The sequence below is a fragment of the Corvus cornix genome, chromosome 12 (assembly GCF_000738735.6).
Source record: "Corvus cornix cornix isolate S_Up_H32 chromosome 12, ASM73873v5, whole genome shotgun sequence".
Taxonomy (NCBI): Eukaryota; Metazoa; Chordata; class Aves; order Passeriformes; family Corvidae; genus Corvus; species Corvus cornix.
In genome coordinates, this window is record NC_046342.1 from 1,578,984 (window position 1) to 1,598,952 (window position 19,969).

The 19,969-nt window shown below is 47.0% G+C and overlaps 1 protein-coding gene across 1 annotated transcript; it reads left to right on the forward strand.

Moving 5' to 3' along the window:
* Positions 1 to 515: 515 nt before the first annotated feature.
* ACAD9 (acyl-CoA dehydrogenase family member 9) lies at positions 516 to 18,124 on the forward strand. The gene is given in 20 exon segments (XM_039559147.1): positions 516 to 675; positions 882 to 931; positions 933 to 1,109; positions 2,701 to 2,794; positions 4,789 to 4,890; positions 5,977 to 6,083; positions 6,827 to 6,927; positions 8,576 to 8,654; positions 9,558 to 9,732; positions 10,343 to 10,416; positions 11,685 to 11,760; positions 12,425 to 12,495; positions 12,822 to 12,941; positions 13,614 to 13,742; positions 14,491 to 14,570; positions 15,040 to 15,166; positions 15,894 to 15,971; positions 16,449 to 16,577; positions 17,307 to 17,379; positions 17,832 to 18,124. Coding segments are annotated over 20 exon segments (2,103 nt in total). The 3' UTR covers positions 17,933 to 18,124.
* Positions 18,125 to 19,969: the final 1,845 nt, after the last annotated feature.

A 19,969-nucleotide genomic window follows, 5' to 3' on the forward strand; every position in this document is an offset into this window, starting at 1 on the left:
CTTGTGCCGAAGGGGAGCAGTGAGCGCTTCTCAATCAGATTTCTGTGTCGGGTAACCGGCTCAGTAATTTCACGCGGGTTTGGCACTCAGGTTTGTAAAAAAGACACCACCTGCTGCCAAAGGGATGGCAGGGGAAAGCGAAGGAGGAAAGGGAATGCTCGGTGTAGGGCAGCGCTCACCGCGCGGCACAGTGCTCTGTCTTTGGCACTTCCTTACGTCTGGAAAGGGCTGCAGGAGTGCGGGGCCGCTCAGGGCAGGGCTGGAGCTGCCGACACCATCCTGCTCCGGCTCCTGACACACGGGGCACGGGGGTGAGCTTCGATGGATGTTTTGGGGCGATTTCCATGCGCTCGGCGTGCAGCTCAGCACATCCACCAGACCCACGCGGGGATGCAGCGATCCCTGTCTGTGGTCCTGTTCCCCGGCTGGCCCGCACCGCTGCTTTCGCTCCAGGATGGCGATTCAAAGACTCCCTGTATGCAGCGAGAGCCGTTCTCCGGTGGGCCGTGCGGCTCATGCCGGAGCTGCCGGCCCGGGAAGGGCACCGCGGGCCTCGCCTGTGGCGCTCCGGGCTCCGCCGCGCCCCAAACCGGACGCGGGGCCGGGGCAGTGAACCCGTGAGCGGCTTTATCGCCATGGCCGCGGTCCCTGCGAGCGAAGCGCCGCCCGCTGCGGGCCCTGAGCCGCGCCCCAAACCGGGGCCGGGGTAGTGAACCCGTGAGCGGCTCTATCCCCATCGCCGCGTCCCTGCGAGCGAAGCGCTGCCCGGTGCGGGCCCTGAGCCGTGCCCCAAACCGGGGCCGGGGTAGTGAACCCGTGAGCGGCTCTATCCCCATCCCCGCGTCCCTGCGAGCGAAGCGCCGCCCGGTGCAGGCCCTGAGCCGTGCCCCGCCCCGGGGCCGGGCCGGGCGCGCTGCCGTGCCGTCAGCGGAGCGCCGAGCGCGGCCGTGAGCTCGGCCATGAGCGCGGCGCTGCTGCAGCTGCTGCGGGCCCTGCGCGCCCCCCGGCCCCGGCCCCGGCCCTGGCCCGGCCCCGCCGCCCGCGGCCTGCGCACGGCCGCGCCCCGCCGCGCCTTCGCCAAGGAGCTGTTCCTCGGCACCCTGCGCAAGGTGGGTCCGCGGGGATGGGGCTGCCCGTGGGGGTCCCGGCGGCGACCGTGCCCGGGGGTCGCTGCCCTTGCACCGGGGGACAGCGAGGAGGGCGCGGCGGGGCTGGCGCTGCCCTGGGGCTGGGGTCACGCCGGGGCTGGCACAAAGCGGCGGCATCGCCCACCTGGGCTCGTGTCCAGCGCTGCCACCAGCGCTCGCAGGGCGTTTTCCAGCCGCTCATCCCCAGGCTGGGGCTGCGGGGGTTGATGTGAGCCCAGGGCAGGACCCGGCCCGTGGCCTGGCTGTCCCTCAGCCCGTGGGTCCAGCCTGGCGCGATGCCCCTGCAGAGCTCCCCGCCCTGACGCGGAGTGGACAAGAGGCGTCTCTGTGTGTCCAGTGCCCCGCAGCTGGAGCCGGGTTAACTGAGTGACCCCTCTGCAGCCCCGCACACAAAACACGCGATGCAGAATGACCCGAACAGCCGGCCCCGAGGAGCTGCGCTGAGCCACAGCCCCCGTGCCTGCCCGGCCCGCGGATTCCCCTGGAAACACGAGTGTCTGTGTGCGCCGGGCTCGGGGCACTCCGCAGAGCTTGTATCGCTTTGTTCTCTGCTTTTGCTTCAAGGATCGAGGCTTTATGCAAACTTCCGCCTGCAGTTTTTGACAGGAAAGACTGAAATTCTTGTCGTGCCTTGAGACGGCACTGGACAAAGAAGTTAAAATCTGAGACAGAACGCTGTATTAGCCAGAGTTTGTTAATGCAAGGCTTAGAGTGTGCATGTACCAGAGATTGCAGGGTGAAGTAAATTGAAAGAAGGAATAACTCAAATCCGCTGAAATGAGTTGAGCAATAAAGCCTCCTGCCACAGACCTTGTCAGGTAAAGTGCTTCAGATACGTCTGGGGGTTTTGTCTCTCAGATTTCAATACAACAGCTTTCTGAAAACCTCCAGCATTTCCCAGGTCCTGAATTTTTGGCGCTGATATTGTTGCTGGGAGTATCCCGAACAGATCTGTGTGGACAGAGACAAACTCCTCTGTTTAAAAGGCGAAAGGCAGTAAACATTAAAAGTGTGCTTCTCACGTCGTCTCCCACTTCTTGGGTTCCTTGCTGGGGTTTTTTGTCAATTCAAACCTGTTAGGTCGTGCTGCTCCCAGTTTATGACCGGAACACCCTGGTGGTGATAAGGAGTGGTGGGACTCACTCACCTTTGTCCTCGAGGCATTAACAGGTGAGATTTGTTCATGGGCTGAGCTTTGGAAACATTATAACAGTTCATTGATTTGGATATAAATTAAACTCCTTTTTATAAATGCGTTATAGAGTTACATTGACGAAGCTCGTGGGTGATGAAGGATTTTTGCATCCTTGTAGTTCTTAAAAATCTCTTGATTTCTCCCTAATGTTTCTGTTGTTCAAGTAGCACTTTCTGGTCTGGTTTTGGTGTGTAATAAAGTTGGGTCCTGTGGATCTCTGTTTCTGTTTCAGAACATTTTCCACAATTCTTAATTTGCACATTGTTTTGGAGTCGTTGCAAGGCATGTGTCCTTGAATTTTTATTTCAGTTGCATGATTCATGTAGTAAAAATTATTAAATAATTCTCCTGTTTTAGGAAGAAGTTTTCCCATACCCAGAAATTAGCAATGAAGAATTGGCAGAGATCAACCAGTTTGTGGGACCTGTTGAAAAATTCTTCAATGAAGAAGGTATGTTATTATGTTTCTATTAATGCCAGTGATTTAGTGATTACAAAATGATTTAGCTATAGCAGTTGAATAAGATTATTGTAATGAAAACATTTAATTTATGCATTTATTACTACTCATATAGTGATGCTGATTCTACAGCATGTCCATTTATGGCTTTTTATGGTGAGTATTTGGATGTTGATCAGAAGACATAAATTCCAAACCAGAAAAAAAGAGGAACTAAAAGCATTCTGGGATAGAGGTAGGATTTGAAATTGGTTTCAGCTCAGTTGAATTGTGCTTTCTACCACTTCATATGTTGTGGGTTTTTTTCCTAGAACTTTTTAACCGTCCTGCTCTGCTAAAACTGATTGTAGCAGAATGCAGCAGAGAAACTCAGAAATGATGGCTCACTGAGGAGTTATGAAAAATCAAAAACATTTATGTTTTTTCAGCATTAGGGTATTAATTCTATTTGGGAAAGGTCTTATTCCCCATCTGCATTCCAGAGAGCATTGCAGGGTGTTCCTTCTGTTAGTGCTGCCATGGATAAGCCAATTCCAGAACAATTGCAGGATATTGGGTTTCACAGACAGCAATTTCTGAGGCAGTTGAGCACCATTGTCTCAGACTTCCCGCAGGCAGAGATAGCAGCCCTGCTCTTCCAAACACTGTAGGAGTTTGGAGAAGCCAGTGATTGTCACACATCACCATTTGTGAGATCCAGGTGATTTAAACTGTAAAACTGTAGTGTTGCTCACTGACAGTAAATAAAGAATTTATTCAGATTACAGTTTTTAATTCTTTGCTCTGTTGGGGAGCATCATTCATGGAGTAAACAACGTGATGTTTAGGGGAGGAATAAGAAGGTCAAACTATGGAGTCTTAACTGCAGGTGGAAATTGCTCATCTGTGAATTCCCAGCTATTTGTGTTTAGTTATTCAGGGTGACTGAGGGGTGTGGTAAAAATAGGTCAGTAGGGCAGCCTTAAACAGCAGCTTGGTGTGATTGGCACTGGGAAGGAAACCCCTCTGAGCAGAGTCAGCTGGGGCTGCCCAGTGACTGGACACCAGGGTGGGTCTGTGTGGGCATCATGGAGCAAGAGGGAAAAACCACCTCTCACCCTGGAGCAGCTGAGGCCACACCCCAGAAATGGGGCTGGGGCTGTGGGGCTGAAAGGTTAGCACAGGGAACAAAAAGTCTTTTTCAAAATGAGGGTTTTTTTCTCCCAGAAGAGCATCAGAGCATCTGGGTGCCTCTCTGTTGTGTTCCCACAGAGGTTCCAGTGCTCTTTCACTGGGGTGACTGGGAGGAGTCCCCAGGATGCTCCGTTGCTTTTGCAGAGGCACCTCTTGGGTACTTTTTGGAAGGATGGCTCTGCTCCCTCTGCTGCAGCTTACAGCTTGCCTGAGCTGCTTAATTCCTGTTTGCTTTCACTGCCATGGTACAAAGCAGCTCTTTTAATCCCCCAAGAATTTGAAAAACTCCTGAGAACAAGATTTTCTGATTACCTCATTTATGTACTTTTTTTTTCTTGTATTCACGACCTAGACTTGGTTCAGGTAGAAAATCCTGGAAATACCTTGCTTATTCCAGTCTTGGAATCTGCTGACATGCACAACCTGTACACACAGAGGTGTTTGAGAAAACAAAATAAACGCTGGACTTTTCCCACTTCCAAGTTCTTTTCCTGAATATGTCATGAGAACAAACAGGACAGTCAGGCTGAACCTAGAAAGGAATAATTCTTGTGAAGCTGGAGGTGAGAAGTCTGTCTCTCTCTGGTGCCACGAGCTCATGGCTTCTCTAAAGCTGGTTCAGAAGACTGGAGGAAAATTCCAGCAGGGAATTCAGTTCCCTAGGTCTGGGCCCTCAAAAAGTTAGAGATCCCACTGCTGCTGGCTCAGGGCACTCAGTGACCTTGGCCCTGCTGAGGGAACCCTGCAGTGTCACAGCTGCTCTGGGCACTGAGAAGCACAGTGTTAAATGTTAAAACTGTCTGTGTTTGTAGTGGACTCGAAGAAAATCGATCAAGATGCAAAAATCCCACCTGAAACCTTACAAGGGCTGAAGGACTTGGGTCTCTTTGGCATGCAGATTCCAGAGGAGTATGGTGAGTAAATGTCACAGAGGAATAACCCAGTGTATTCAGGGGTGCATTTTGGGGTCTGGCAAAACGTGTCTGGACTGTTCCATGCGTGGGCGTTTGGCCAGCTGAGGAGCTGAGGCTTTGTCCTTGGTTACTGAAGGGACACAGCAGCAGGAGTGTGGCTGTGGAGGAGCTCTGCCTGCTTAAGCAAGCTCTTCTAGTCTGCACCATAACTAATATACTTCTAATGAGGTTATTCCCCCTTTTCTGGGCTTTTGGTGGTGCTTGTCATGTTTTAAAGCCATACCTGATCAGTGCTTCATGCACTGCAGGGTGCTTTTCACTGACGTTTGTAGTAGTGGCCTCTTTGATTGAAGTGCACAACTTTAGTGGGGACAGTGGAGCTCATGCAGATCATGGAATATTGGCTCTGACACGGGCACCACTGGAATTCCTGTGCCCAGGCTGGATCCTGACCCAGCACAGAAGGAAGAGTTTGGAAAGGAGGAGTGTGAGTTTGAATCCATGTGCTCTGAAGAGCAAGGCCCTGGTGTGTGAGGCCCTGGTGTGAGTTCGTGGTGTCAGGGGAGACTCTTCTTGTATTTATTCAGTGTACACACAATAGTGGGACTGTTGAGACATCTGCAGAATGAGGTGTGGGTTATCCTGGCTTGCACCACTGTCCCAAGGAGAAAATTATTAACCTGGACAAAAGATTATCTTGATTAGATTAAATTTTTTAGTCACCAGTATTACATAAAACAGTCTTAAATTACATGGAGCAGGACTTCTGGTCCTGATAGCATAAAATTCTTGAACATTAGTCTCATACTTAGCTTTGATTTATCCTACTTCCTCCAGAAAGCATGTGCTGGTGCCAAGTTTGTTTCTTGGTATATTCATTTTTTTTTTATTAAGGACCTTTTGGAAGGGTTGTGTTTTATCCTTCTCTAGCACCAGTTTGGAAGCCTGCTTGGGAGCTGTTTTGTGTCACTTTTGTAGCTCTCCAGTTAAAAGTGTTACATTCCTGCATTTCTGTACTTGAAATGGGTTTTTTTGGGGGAAGGGGCATGTTCTATGTACTAAAATAAAACCTGGTGCCTGTTCCAGGTGGGCTGGGTCTGTCAAACACCATGTATGCTCGTCTGGGAGAAATCACATCCCTGGATGGCTCCATTGCAGTGACCCTGGCAGCTCATCAGGCCATTGGGCTGAAGGTAATGCTGCTGCTTTAGGTCCAGTGGTTCTGCACAGATTGCATGGAAAAGGTGAAGTGAAAAATGTGAGCCCTGGGTGGAACAAATCAGATTTACTGGAGAAGCATAAATCAGGTTGTTGGTGTCCCCAGCAGCCCCTGCCACTGGTTCAGTGTAAGACTCTCATGCAGCAGAAAGGCTGGATATGAAGTACACAAGAAAGTTACTATTAAGATAATTATTCTTAGAAAAACTACTTTAAATGATCCCAAGTTCTTTTTTTTTTAATTGACCAGACTTGTTTAAAGTAGCTAGAATAAATAGAATAGAAATAAATAAAATATCAGGGGGGTTCAGGTGATGAGGAGGGAGAAAATTCAGAAGAGAGCAACTTTGGCTGGCTGGATGAGGCTGTGTGTTTGGGAGCTTAGAGCAGAAAACTCATCCAAAAGCAAGTGTGTGAATTTTGAACTTTAGTACAACCATAGGTATTTACCTTTTAGTGGTGGATGGATGGTAGAATGAAGCTTGAAACCACAGTAGGTTCATTATAGCAAGAGGAAATTCCTCTTGGAATTTAGCAGACAATGCTAATGACAAATATTTTAATGTCTGAAAAAGAATGCAGTCTGTTGTTTATTAACTGTCTCTTGCCGTGCCATAAAATTTGCCAACGAAGCTTTCTGAACATGGCAGGACTTGTCAGCCCCATTTCTTTTTCCACAGGGTGATGCTGCAAAGTTCTCTGTTGCTTGTTTCTGCAGGGGATCCTCATTGCTGGCACCGAGGAGCAGAAGGCCAAGTACCTGCCCCGGCTGGCGTCGGGGGAGCACATCGCTGCCTTCTGCCTCACCGAGCCTGGCAGGTGCTGCTGCTGCCCCACAGCTCCAGAATGGGCTTCCTGCTTTATCTGCATTGCTTAATAGCTTCCATCTTCATTATTTGGGGCCTGTGGCTTCAGTATATCCATCAAGGCTTTATTTTTTAAAGGACCACTCCAGACTGTGTAATTACTCCTTCCCCAATGTGCTGCTTTTGGCAGTTTCCATGAAATCCCTGACTCTTGTTGTTCCCATCCCAGGAATTAATTTACTTAATTTCTTCAATGAATTGAAAGGATGCTTTGTGCTACGTCAGAAATAATGTGCTGTGACTGTTTAGGATGCTTTCAGTTCTTACCCAGAATACAAAGCCCTATATTGAAGGAGCTACCAAAAATAAAAGGAATAATATTGGTGTTTAGAAGAGGCACCTTTGTAGCAGCAACTTCAGTTCAAAGATAGGTTTGTTTATTTATTAGTTACTCATTGACTGGTACTAATGCTGCAAGCTGTGTAAGTGCAGAAGAGGGACAGTTTTCTGCAAAGCACACACGAGGTGGTTTGCTGTATGTCTGTGGAGGGAACTGAGACCAGCTGAGTGTTTGAGTCTTGCTTGTCCATGCTGAAAAGAGTTTCAGACTGCAGTTTGAACTTGTCTGCTCAAGTGGCTTGCAATCAGCCTTTGATTTACCTGCTGATTTTCGTGTTGCTGTGGTGTAGGTACCTCTCAGACATCAGTGATGGTTTTTTCCAACGTCCTAAGCTGGGCTTGGACCCTCTCAAAGCTGTCCCACTTGCAGGTGAAAGTTAAACCAGCACAGAGATTTTAAGTGACCATTGAAGGGACTCGGGAGTAGCACACAGGAAAAAAACAAGGGCTAAGCATGTTCTGAAATTCCTCTTACATCTGTCTTACCCCAGGATTTTTTAAAAAGGTTGCTGGTCTTAGTAACTTCACCTTCAGTCTTCTGAGAGACTGCAGTTCTAGAGCACAGAAGTAATCATCTTTAGAATTGCTAAGTTTTAGCAATCTGATCCTATTAAGATACCAGCTGAGATCTGGCTGTTCTGAGAGCTTAGCACTGACTGCAGCTGAACAGCCCCAGCGAGTCCCTGGGTATCCGAATTTGTGGGGGAGGAAGCTTCTTTCAGGGGGGAGGTTGAGCTGCTGGTTACAGTATGGAGCAAGGTGGTGACTGAAGCAGGGTGTGAACCTTCAATCACAGGATGGAAACTTGTGATTGTGGTGGTGTCATTCACTGCTGATTTTCTCCTTGATGTACCCAAGTGCTCATTGATGGAGGCTGTCACATGGTTATTTTTCATTCCTATTGAGCCTCTTTTTACCTGGGATGTAGAACAGGGTGTGAATTTTTGAGGAATGGCTTAGACATTTTAAACTTGACGTGTTTTAGAGTGACAGGCTCATTTTGTGTTCACATAGCTCAAAGTGTAGCTCCAAAAAATTGCTTTTGTGTCATTCTGCACATTCTGGTGAGCAGAAATGTCCCCTCAGGTACCTTTTAGAGCTGTTCAATCTAGTGACCTTCCTTGTTAGTTAAAAGCTAAAGTTGATATACTGCTATCTAATAAACCCTCCTTTTTAAAGGATGGGAAGAGGGAAAACGTGCAGTTTTGGGTTTTTAAAGCGTTTTTATTTCTTTAAACATTAATAACTTGTTTGTTTTCTAGTGGGAGTGATGCTGCATCCATCCAGACAAGAGCAACCCTGAGTGAAGATGGGAAATACTTCCTGTTAAATGGCTCCAAGGTATCCACCCACAGACTGGGAATGGGAAATTTGTTACAAGTGTGTGGGAAGTGTCCTTGTCTTTTGCATCAGTCTGGAACTGGGAGGTTTCCAAGCTAGAGGAGAGTGACCCTTGTTGGGTTAGGCACAAAGAGAACAGAAAATCACTGTTAGGGAATTACTGCATTAAACTCGTGGTAAGAAAAATAGAAAACCAGCCCGGGTTCCTTCTTCATCACCCACTTACCGGTTCAGCTTCAGGGAGGGTTGGGTAATTAGTTAATCAGCCCCCTCCATGACAGCTTAGGTAAAAAGAAACCTAAATCTGTATTTTGCCATCTCTTCATTCTTCAGGCTAGATTTTAGGAGAAAATTTGGTATTTCATTAGAAACAGGGCTGCTTGCAAGCTTTCTGCTGAAAGAAGCAGTGGCAAAAGCCAGTCTTGAAGAGACGTAGAGATGTCCTGGATCAGCAGTATTTCATGCATTGCAGACTTTTCTGTAGTTGTTGATCCATTTGTGGTGTGGAAAGTCCCACCCTGGGGGAGAGGCTATTCAGAGACTTTCTCAGGAGGGTTAAATAATTTTTGGGCACAGGGTTTGTCCAGTCTGCACTGCTCTTGTATCCCTCATGTGCCATCAGCAGTGGGGTGTACCAGCTTTTGTGGAAATGCACTGTGGAGTTTAATTTCACTCATGTTGGTATTACAGCCTGGATTTAGAGTTGCTCTAACCTTACCATGTGTGGTCAGCTCCCCTCAGAGATGTGCTCACACTGAAGCAGGCACTCATTAGGATTGAAGGAAGGAGCAGCAATTTTTCAGCACTCTGTTCTTTGCCCAGTCTCTTACAAAACCCTTGGGAATGGTGCTCCCAAAATCAGCACAGTTACATTTCTTACACATCTTCTCTCTCTCAAAACAGGTCTGGATCTCCAATGGTGGCCTTGCAAGTATTTTCACAGTGTTTGCCAGGACAGAGGTTGTGGATAAAGACGGGCAGGTGAAGGATAAAATCACTGCTTTCATCGTGGAGCGGGACTTTGGGGGCGTCACCAACGGGAAGCCCGAGGATAAATTAGGCATTCGAGGCTCCAACAGTAAGAACCACTTAAAACTGTTAGCAGAAATTGTTTTAGAAGTTTAATGTTTTATTTTGGTTAGGTCCATCTGCATTCAGAGGCAAATCAGTATCTGTTCCATGTTACAGTGTAAGTTTCATGTTTCTGTAGGTGGCTTTTCCTAAGAGTCCTTCCTGACACAGGGTCTGAAATAAGAAATCAGTATTGGGGAGTTCATTCACTGTGCAGTGAAAGAAATCACTCAGGAGATCCAGTGGCCAATAGGTTTAATTTAGAAGTCCACTTTCATCAGCTCTTAAGCTTATTAGTGATTGCAGCTTTTCACCATCTGTCTTTTGGACTTGACTGTTCAATCAGTTCCTTAGAACTAAGACAAGATAAAGACAAAACTGCTTCTCGGTTTGCACAATGTACATTCATTACATTTTTAATACTTTACATCAGTAACTGATGTCAGCTCTACAGCTTTTTGCCAAATTCTCACTTCCTTGGCAAAGCATGGGTAATTCTGTCATAAACAATGCATTGGGAAGATTTCATTTCTTGCTACAAGTAGTGCCTTATGTTCCTGAGTGTCTTTTAAATATTTCTACGTCATACTTGAACAAGTGTTAATTCTGTGTTTCAGCCTGTGAAGTACATTTTGAAAACACCAAAGTGCCTATAGAGAATGTAATTGGAGAAGTTGGAGGGGGATTTAAGGTAAGCAGTGGAGAATAACTACTGGTGGTTTTTAAAAGCCTGAAGGAGAGTGTGTTCCCCCCTGTACTGAAGTTTCCTCGTGGGTGGTGTGAACACTGCCACACTAAAGGATACTGGAGGACAGACTCCTCCACTGATGTGTAAATTGGTGTCACTGGACAGTGCACAGTGTGCCAATACCTCAGATTTCTGTGGGTTTCTTCTCAGTGCAGTCACAGAGCTGGTTCTGCTCTTTGCTGGGCTCTGGATTGTTTTTTGTGGTGTCCCTTCAGAAAAGGGAGTGACTTCAGCTGCCCTTCTGACCTGAATGGGCGACATGTCCTCTGCTGGTTCCTCCAGCAGAGTGTGGAAAGGGACAGAGAGGAATGAGTGTCACAAGGAATGGTTGGAGGCAAGCCCAGGTCCAAGGTGCCCTGGCTGTCAGGTGGTTCTCCAGGGCTGGATAGCTGCACAAGGAAATGCTGGCAGGACACCAGGAAAGATACCACAGATACCACTTGGCACAGGTGGTGTAACCCTTCTCTGAGAGTGACCTGGGGGTTTGCAAAACTGCTCTTACTCCTCTGTTTCTTACTCCTGCTGGAGCAGGCAAATGCAGGCCTAAGTGCTAAATTAAATAATCTTCTTTAATGTAGTAGAGATTAAAAGAAGATTTTTATGGTGTCTTCCTGAGATAGTTACCATGAGTTAAAATGTAGGACAGTGACTTCTTTCTTAACAGGCTTTGACCTGAGTCACCCATGCTGAGAAACAGCACCACCAGATTCCAGAATCTATTTTTGTACATTATTGAGTTGTGTTTCATTTCTACACCTTCATTCATGTTCCCTTCTGTGGTATGTTGCTGAAAGGAATCTGAGGCAGAGAACAGCCATCACAGGTCAGCTGCAGGAAGAAATGTTGTGTCTTTCTTCTTCATCTCATAAACTGGAGCAGTGCTGTCTAGCTGGAATGTTGTTTACCAGGGCAGATAAATATATTTTTATCTACATTTTACCTTCATGTAGTTAGAATAGAGATTATTTCCAAGTCAGTGGATCATCTATTTCAGATATAAAATTGGAGGTAGCGGGTGACAGGAAAAGCCCAGTTTTGAAGCATTTTCCTTGGGATGCTGAGTGCTGTGGTGGCTGATGTGAGGGCAGGTGTCCCAGGACTGGGAGTGTGCCCCAGTGAGGAGTGAAATCCAGGGAAGCACTGAGGCAGGAAGCAGTAACCAGCATGGCTATAAGGAGAACGTGGCCTAAACCCCATCCATTTCTTCACAGGTTGCCATGAATATCCTCAACAGTGGAAGATTTAGCATGGGCAGTGCATCTGCTGGAATGATTAAAAAATTGATAGGTGGGTGCACTGGGTGCTCTGGATTGCTGGGTGCCACAGAAACTGCTCTGCCTGAGGCAGACAATGCAGGGCATTCAAATGGGAACATGAGCCTTGATCTTGTCCCAACATACTCTGACATCTTTAAAATACATTTTTGTAAAATAGTTACTAAAAGTCTGTTTGCAGAGGTTTTGAAATAAAGATATTTTCCTTTCATGCAGTGTAGGTTCAGTTCATAGAGTGGGAGGTTATTGCCTCTGTTGATTTCCCTGAGGTAAAGTGTTCTTCCCAATAAAAAAAACCTCTGTACTATTGCTTTTAGAAGGTGTAGTCTCCCTTAGAACCTCCCACCTGAGTAACTGGCTCAGAGCTACACACAGTAATTAGGAATAAAAGTGTTTAGCCAAAACAGTAACAGAGATCCCTCTAATCAATTAGCACCAAAATTGATTACCTCTCCAAGAGTACAGGTCACACCTCTGGTTCCAAATCCCTTGACAGGCTGGTCCCAGACTTGATCAACACCATCAGTGTGAGGGTGTTTTTCACAAAGTGCTGCTTCTGGAGCAGCCAGGGGGTTCCTGGGCATAGACTGGAGCATCACCATCCAGAGAAAGACACCAGCAGCAGGAATGGTCTGTCACAGCCCTTCTGAGATGGATTTGTTTTTCTTTCTTTAAAGAAATGACATCAGAGTATGCTTGTACCAGGAAACAATTCAATAAGAAACTCAGCCAGTTTGGATTAATTCAGGTAACAAAAAATGAAACACCTAAATCTCTGTGCTGAGTGCCAGATTGCATTGGGGGTATTTTGGCTGTACTGGTTTAAAGGATTTGCTAGGAATTTGTGTGAACTTGGTGCTGACTTCTGTACACTGATCTTTTAAATGATAAGTGATAGAATGATAAATGTATAAAAATATCTTTTATTTCATGATTGTTTTGAAGTGGTACTTTTTATTGATTGATTTGGTGATGTTAAACATATGAAAACTGCAGTTGTTTTTAAGTTTGAGGGTTGATTGTGGGCTTTTGCACCTGAATTTCTGTATGATTCCTCACGTTGCCATCTGCCAGGAGAAGTTTTGTTTGATGGCTGTGAAAGCCTACGTGATGGAGAGCATGGCTTACCTGACTGCAGGGATGATGGACAAGCCAGGCTTCCCAGACTGCTCCGTGGAGGCTGCCATGGTCAAGGTAAGCAGAGCTGGGGAAGGGCTCTGTGTTCAGTCTGCACTGCTGAGGGCTCAGGGGCTGCATTTGGACAGGTGATAGAAGCCCTTCAGCCAGATGAAATAATGGATATTGTTCTGTCTGTATCCCACAGCCTCAGACTCACAATTTTGTCACCATGAGAAATAAAACCTGCAGGTTGAGAATATCACAGCTCTCCTGAGCTGGGGTCTCAGGAGGCCTCACATGAGCACAGGGACACTCAGCCACAGCTCCAGCTGCCAGCCTGGCCAAGCTGCTGCTGTCCCAGCTTTCCCAGGGAACTGTTGGCAGAGCAAACCCTGTGGAATATCCAGGCTGTGGCTGCCAGGGTGTCCTGCATGGTGTGGTCACTGCAGAAAACTCCTGCTCTGGGCTCCAAACAAGCAGCTACACCTGCTGTGCCAGTGTGGGGCTGCCCCTTTCCCTGGAATGTGCCCTTTTGGAGACTGCCTTGTGCATTGCAAGGGCACTGGTTGAGTTTGACCAAACACCCTGGGCCACAGGGACACTGTTCAGGCAAGTTACGGGGACTGCTGTAACACAGTAGAAAATCCTGCAGCAGTGCCCTGTAGATACCCTGCTCTGGGGTTGTATCCTGTGTTTATTGGTGTTTTATTATCTATTCTCTGGTGATTAAACCCTGTGCTGTGGCAGGTGTTCAGCTCTGAAGGTGCCTGGGCGTGTGTGAGTGAGGCACTGCAGATCCTTGGAGGCCTTGGCTACATGAAGGACTATCCCTACGAACGCTACCTCAGGGACACCAGGATACTGCTCATTTTTGAGGCAAGTACCAGGATTTTTACTGCAAACTGCACAGTCTGTAAAGGTGAGCACAAACCTGAGGGTTTGGTTGACCAGGGCTTCATTCCTTCAGCTGCAAAGTCTGTGACAGAGTAAGACTGGAGAACTGACCTTGTTTTCTTTGGAGGTACCAATAGTAGTTCCCTATAGTGAAACAAGCTATGATGGCTTTTATAGTGTGACCACAGTGTGACTTACAGCAGTAAGCTTTCCTCTTGTGTGCTTCTCACAAGTGAAGTAGGGAAACTCATAAAAGATCAGCTTAGAAGGTTAATTAACTTATTGATGGGCATTTATATTAAAAAAAAGGTTGGTTCCGAAGTTTGTTTTCTCTCCAAGCTGGATTGTCAGTGACCATTGTGTGCACATCAGAGCCACTACCAGACTTGATTTTAACTCAGCTCATTTTGAGCACTTTTACAGCTATTTAAGTGTTCCTTCACTGGAACAATGCAGAACTTTTTTCACTCAAAATGCATTTAGTCTGGTTTATTTTTCATTGGGATACATTTGTGTGTTTAATAATGAGGAGCCCAACTTCTGCACAGCCACATGAAATCAGAATTAAAATTGAGATAAAGCAAAAGGCAGCAATTTATGGGTGGGAAGAGTCATCCTGGGATACTGGAACTGTGGGAAGGGCACAGGGGCCCAACAGACCTGCTTGGAAAACACTATTGCAAATTTTGTAATTACCCACCTGTCTCACTTTCTCTTCTGTTTTCTCCAGGGAACCAATGAAATCCTGAGAATGTACATTGCACTGACAGGGCTGCAGCACGCAGGCAAGATCTTAACTGACAAAATCAAGTATGTTCTTAATTTTTGTTAATAGTTTCTTAATAAATTAAACAAAATGTGGTCACTTTGTAGATAAGAGGGGAAACTATGGGAAAAATCTGCAAAATTTTCAGTGTATTGCCTGTAAATGTTCAGTGTTACAGGGTCTCTTTGTCTTTTTAATGGGATGGTTCATAGCTTTAGGAGTCGTGGCATTTAATGCATTTTGTCTTAGACTTTTACACAAGCTGTAATTACTTCCTACAAGACCAGTAATGAATATTTTGTATCTCAATGAAGTTGTATTGGCACAACAGCTGCATTGTGCATATTGAGAGCTGGTCTCTGGAATTCCTTGTGGGTGTCTTGGAGAGGAGCTGATGGCTTGGTAATTCATGGGCAAACTGCAGGTGTTTTGCTAAAGCATTTGGAATTTCAGCTGGTTATGTCTGAACCTCGTGGAATTTCCTTAACAGCTGTTCTTTCCCCAACATTTCAGAGCAATCAAGAAAGGAAACGTGGGAGTGGCCCTGGGGGAGTTCCTGACCAGGTTACAGGACACCCTGGGCAGGAAGGTGGATTTGGGGCTTGTAGGTGACCGTGGGGTGGTGCATCCCAGCCTCCAGGTAAGGGCCTCAGTGCTGAGCTTTCATGTTTGTTCCCTTTACTGCTTGTCACAGCTGGATCTCCTGGTTTTGCAAAACACAGTGTGTGCTTAGGAACAGTGAGATTTTCCAGTGTAAGCTGATGTTGACACCATGTCAGGGTAAGAAGTTACAGTTACTGTACTGGTATCAAGGGAGAATGAAGGCTGGATTAAATCTGTATTTATGCCAAATCCATGTTTAGATCCATCTGGGTCATTTGTATAAATTGAGCCTTCACCATATTAAAGTCTCTGTAATGGTCTGTGGCTGCCCTTTGTGGTAAGGTCAGTCACAAAACACAGGAGCTTTTCCTGTTTAATTGTAACAGAGTTTCAGGTAAGAATTTCTGTGAATTTCACATACCCATACTTGCTTAATCACTTAGGAAATGGTTTTTATGACCAAAAATTAATGTTCTGTTAGTAGCAAAAAGATAAGGTATATTTTTCACGGGATGTTCTGTTAGTTACTTCTGTCAGCGTAAGCCTATAATTAAAGTTATCAAGAGTAAACTAGAAAATTTTAATGCAGGTTTTAGAGAAAGAAAAGTGTCTGTCTGGCTTTCAGCAGCAAAGTGGATGAATGTTAAAAAAAGACTGGTGCTTACCAAGAAAAATCCAGTGTCCTGTTTAAAGGGGGTGAGGATGTGCTGCTTCTTCTGTTATAAAACTACTCAAATTGTTGTATTTCCTTTTCTGTTTCATAGGAGAGTGCCAAGAAACTTGAAGAAAACATTTATTATTTTGGAACTACAGTCAGGGGCCTGCTAAGTAGGTTTGGCAAGGTAACTATTTTGTCTGCTGTCTTTGTTACTGAATAGTTTATCCTCGGGGCCCCACTGGAACCTGCAGGGGACTGTGTGTGGCAGGAGCCAGCACTTCCTTCACACCTTCTCACTGAGTGTGAGAAAACACAGACATTCTGTACTCAGAGTAATGAACAAGTTACATTTTTAAAACCAAAACCGAAACACCAGCACCCTCAGTGAATTTGTTTTCTTCTCCTTGTGTAAGCACAAATCCTGCTGCTGCAGGCATTTAGCAAAGTGGTTGAAGGCACACAGCAATTTTACAATTTTACGTGAAGATTGTTAAAAGGTGCAGCTCAGTTAATCCAAAACTGACAATGATAATTTCAGACATAGCGTAGAACCTGTTTGTGCGAAATAAAGCTGGACCTAAACACAGAGTATGAACGCTGGTATTTGGTAAAAGTTTTAAACTGACAGACTACAAGCTAATAGTGCTTTTTACTCTCCCAGACGATAGTGGAGGAGCAGCTGGTGCTGAAGAGAGTGGCAGATGTGGTGATTAATTTGTATGCGATGACTGCAGCCATCTCCCGGGCGAGCCGCTCCATCAGCATCGGGCTCAGGAACCACGACCACGAGGTGAGTGTCCTTCAGCAGCAGCCATTCCCACTCCATCTGTGCTCCTGGGAGCAGGCAGGCTGTGTTCGTGGGGAATTTACAGCAAACTCTCCCACAGAAGTGCAGCAGAACGTGCCAGAGTGCAGGAGCCTCTCAGGGGCTCTGCTCACTGAGTTGCTGAGCTGCTCTCAACGTGTTTGAAATACTTCATTGACACATACAGAGACAGTGAGAGCCTGGTCACAGCTCTGCACGTTCTCTCAAATCTGGTAACACCATGCAGTTCTTCCCAAGCTCCTTTCATTATAGCTCTATTCATTATAACACATAAACACAACAGCATTTGGGCAGTACAGTCCAGGACAGGAAAGTGGTTATTTAGTAGCTCATATAAAGTTTCCTGGTAACAATTATGTTACAGGATGAGCAAATTTGCTAACAATCCAGTGTTAAAACAAATCCAACCTGATGAAGCTTTGGCTTTGGCCTTGAGGCTTTGCTCTGTGAGCCCCTTCCTGCATTGATTCCCAATCAGTCTTGGAGCCAGTTTTGGGTGAAGGCTCACCCCAGCCCTGACCCTTGGCAACTCTGGGCTCAGAGGGACAGCTGAGGCTGCACTGCACGTGACTGGGGTGCAGGGCTCTGTTATCAAAGGGCTTTGAGAAGTTTAAATTACTGTGTTTTTACTACATGGTTTTCTTCATGGAATTCATTCATTAGTTTTTTAACTCAGTTTTACTCCTTTTCCAGGTGCTTCTTACAAATATCTTCTGCACAGAAGCCTATTTCAAGAATAATTATGCCATGTCTCAATTAGAAAAATGTAAGTACTATAAAATGAAATAACTTTTACACTCTTCTGTCTTTCACAGACTGTGTTCAACAGTAGGTGGGTTTGATGTGACCAACAGAACTGGTTCTGGTCTGCTTTTAATTCAAACATGGAGCAGAGCTGGAACCTGTTGAAAAGAGACTCTTCATAGCTAAAGCAAACTGCCAGGGTTCTTTTTTTAAGGAACATAAAATCTCTCAGTAGCAAATACCCCTGATAAGTAACTGATTGAAATTACGGATTTGGACTCTTGGGGAAGTACTGACCAGTTGGGCATTGGCTCTCTGAAACTCAGTCTGTAGTAATCAGTCTTTTTCAGAAGAGAATGCTCTGTTTCTTCCTGGCACTCACGTACTTGCATTTGTATTTGAAAACACTTTTTGGAAGAAATTTAGATCCGCTCTTTATGGTACCTTAGTTGACTTTTCTCTGTCCCTCCACAGATGCCGATGAAAACCTGGATGATTCTATTAAAAAAGCTGCAAAGCAGATCCTGGAGAAGAGGGCATACATCTGCTCCCACCCCCTGGACAGGACCTTCTGATCCCTCCCTGACTGCAGGTACTGATGAATGGAAATCAGGGAGGGATTCGCTGCAGTTCAAGGATTTGACACCTTAAAAAGATCTGTTATTTAATGACTTTACTAAATGTAACTGTATAAAATAAAACTTCTTTCTAACCACAACTTCACAGAAAAAGGGTAAATAAAGAGATTTTATTTAAAGCTCTAGTAACTTTATTAGATGTATATATGTCTGTTCCCCCCTTGGAGCTGGATAAAGACAGGTGCGGTTTGGAAGGAGAGATGTCTTCCCAGGGAAGGGATTGTGTGGTGTCTTCCCAGGGAAGGGATTGTGTGGTTTCTCAGCATCTTTGCACTTCCATCAGCTGCTTATTCACTGAGTAAGTGCTGAAAGACTTGGGGAATCAGAACAGTTCATTTTGGGTGGCACTGCCAGCTCTCATCTCATCCAGCAGCACCGTCAGGACATTGAGTTCCCAGTGTGCAGGGATGGTTTTGCTGTCACTGATGTCCATCGGGACTCTGAGCCATTGACCACAACCCTCTGGATGTGAGCCAATTCCTCAGCCTCCAAACTGTGACTCCATCAGATCATAGCTCCAGACGAGGGAGAAGGATGCTGGGTGGGGAACTGTGTCCAGGGCATTGCAGAAGGCTGGAGTGGTGGCATCCGTAGCTCTTCCCTTGTCCACTGATACAGTCATTCCATCATGGAAGGCCTCTGGGTTGGTCAGGCAGCACAGACCCACTGTGTGCTCCTCAAGGTTTCCTTTTGCATATGAAAGCATTTAAGAGCTTGGGTGGTTTTTCCCCTGTTTTATTAATTGACTGTGTTCTTTGAGGACCACAAAAGAAAGCAGTCCCTTAAATTGCACATGAAGAGCAAATGGTGAAGTAAAGGCTTCACCTTTCCCATGAAAGAAAAGGGCTGCGTTAGCCATGGCCTCCCCAAGGTGCCAAACTGGGCTCCAGCTGGGAAGCTGCCGACAGGAGGGAATCTTGCACTTGTCTCCAGCCAGAGCTCACTCACTCCTCAGCCTCTTGGGCTGTGGCTGACAGTGCCTGAGGAGCTCAGAAATCCTTGGTTGTGATCTCCTGTTGTTCTGAGGGCATGTGAGCTGTCTCTGCCCCTGTCCCAGTGCCCAGAACACAGGGTAGACCTCTGAGCTTGAGTTGGGGGGGCTGTCTTCGCCCTTGGACTGAGCTGCCGTGCAGGATGAGCTCCCTCCCCAAAAAGGAAAATTCCAGCCTTGAGGTCCATCCACACCCATGAGGTCACAGCAGGCTCTGAGGTCACAGCAGGCTCTGAGGTCACAGCAGGCTCTGAGGTCACAGAGGTCCCAGAGCCCTGCGGTTGCACAGCAGCACAGCGACCGAGCAGTCCGTCGGTGACCACAACTGTTGCGGCAGCAGCGGCGGCGGCAGCAGCGGTGCTGACCTTGGGACAGCAGTGTCAGGACTGTGGTGGCAGCGAGAGCTGCGGGACTGGCTGAGGGCAAGGCACCATGGCCCTTGCTCTGCGCCTCTTGCTCCTGCTCCTGCTGGCAGTGGCCCTGCCTGCCAGGGCTGCCCAGGCTGCTCCGATGCGAGCGCGGGGAGCAGGTGAGCCGGCGGCCGGGCTCCCCCTTCCCGGGACAGCGCTCCCTTCTCCCCGGGAAGCGTGGGGGAGGGTTTTCCCCAGGCCTGTAGGGAGGGCTTCTGTGGTGGGAGTGAGAGAGCCCTGAGGGGCGCTGGGCTGCTCCAGCCGCCCCTCCTGGGATGTTGCCCAGGGCCTGCAAAGAGGGACGAGAGGGACCAGGAGCCAGCCCAGAGCTCGCCAGGCCCCTCTGCAGCTTGGGCCATGTCCATTGGCATCTGGCTCCCACGGCCTTACCCAAGCCCCTTGCGGTGCCCAGTTCCCTACAGGAGAAGGGGATCCCAGCACACCATGGAATGCTTCTCATCTATGTTCCCTTCTAGATTGGGATCGTGACCTGCATCATTTGGAGTCGCTGGTAAATGACGGTTTAAGGATCTTGGAGCTTGATGGATGTAAGTTCTCAGCATCCCTTTCCTG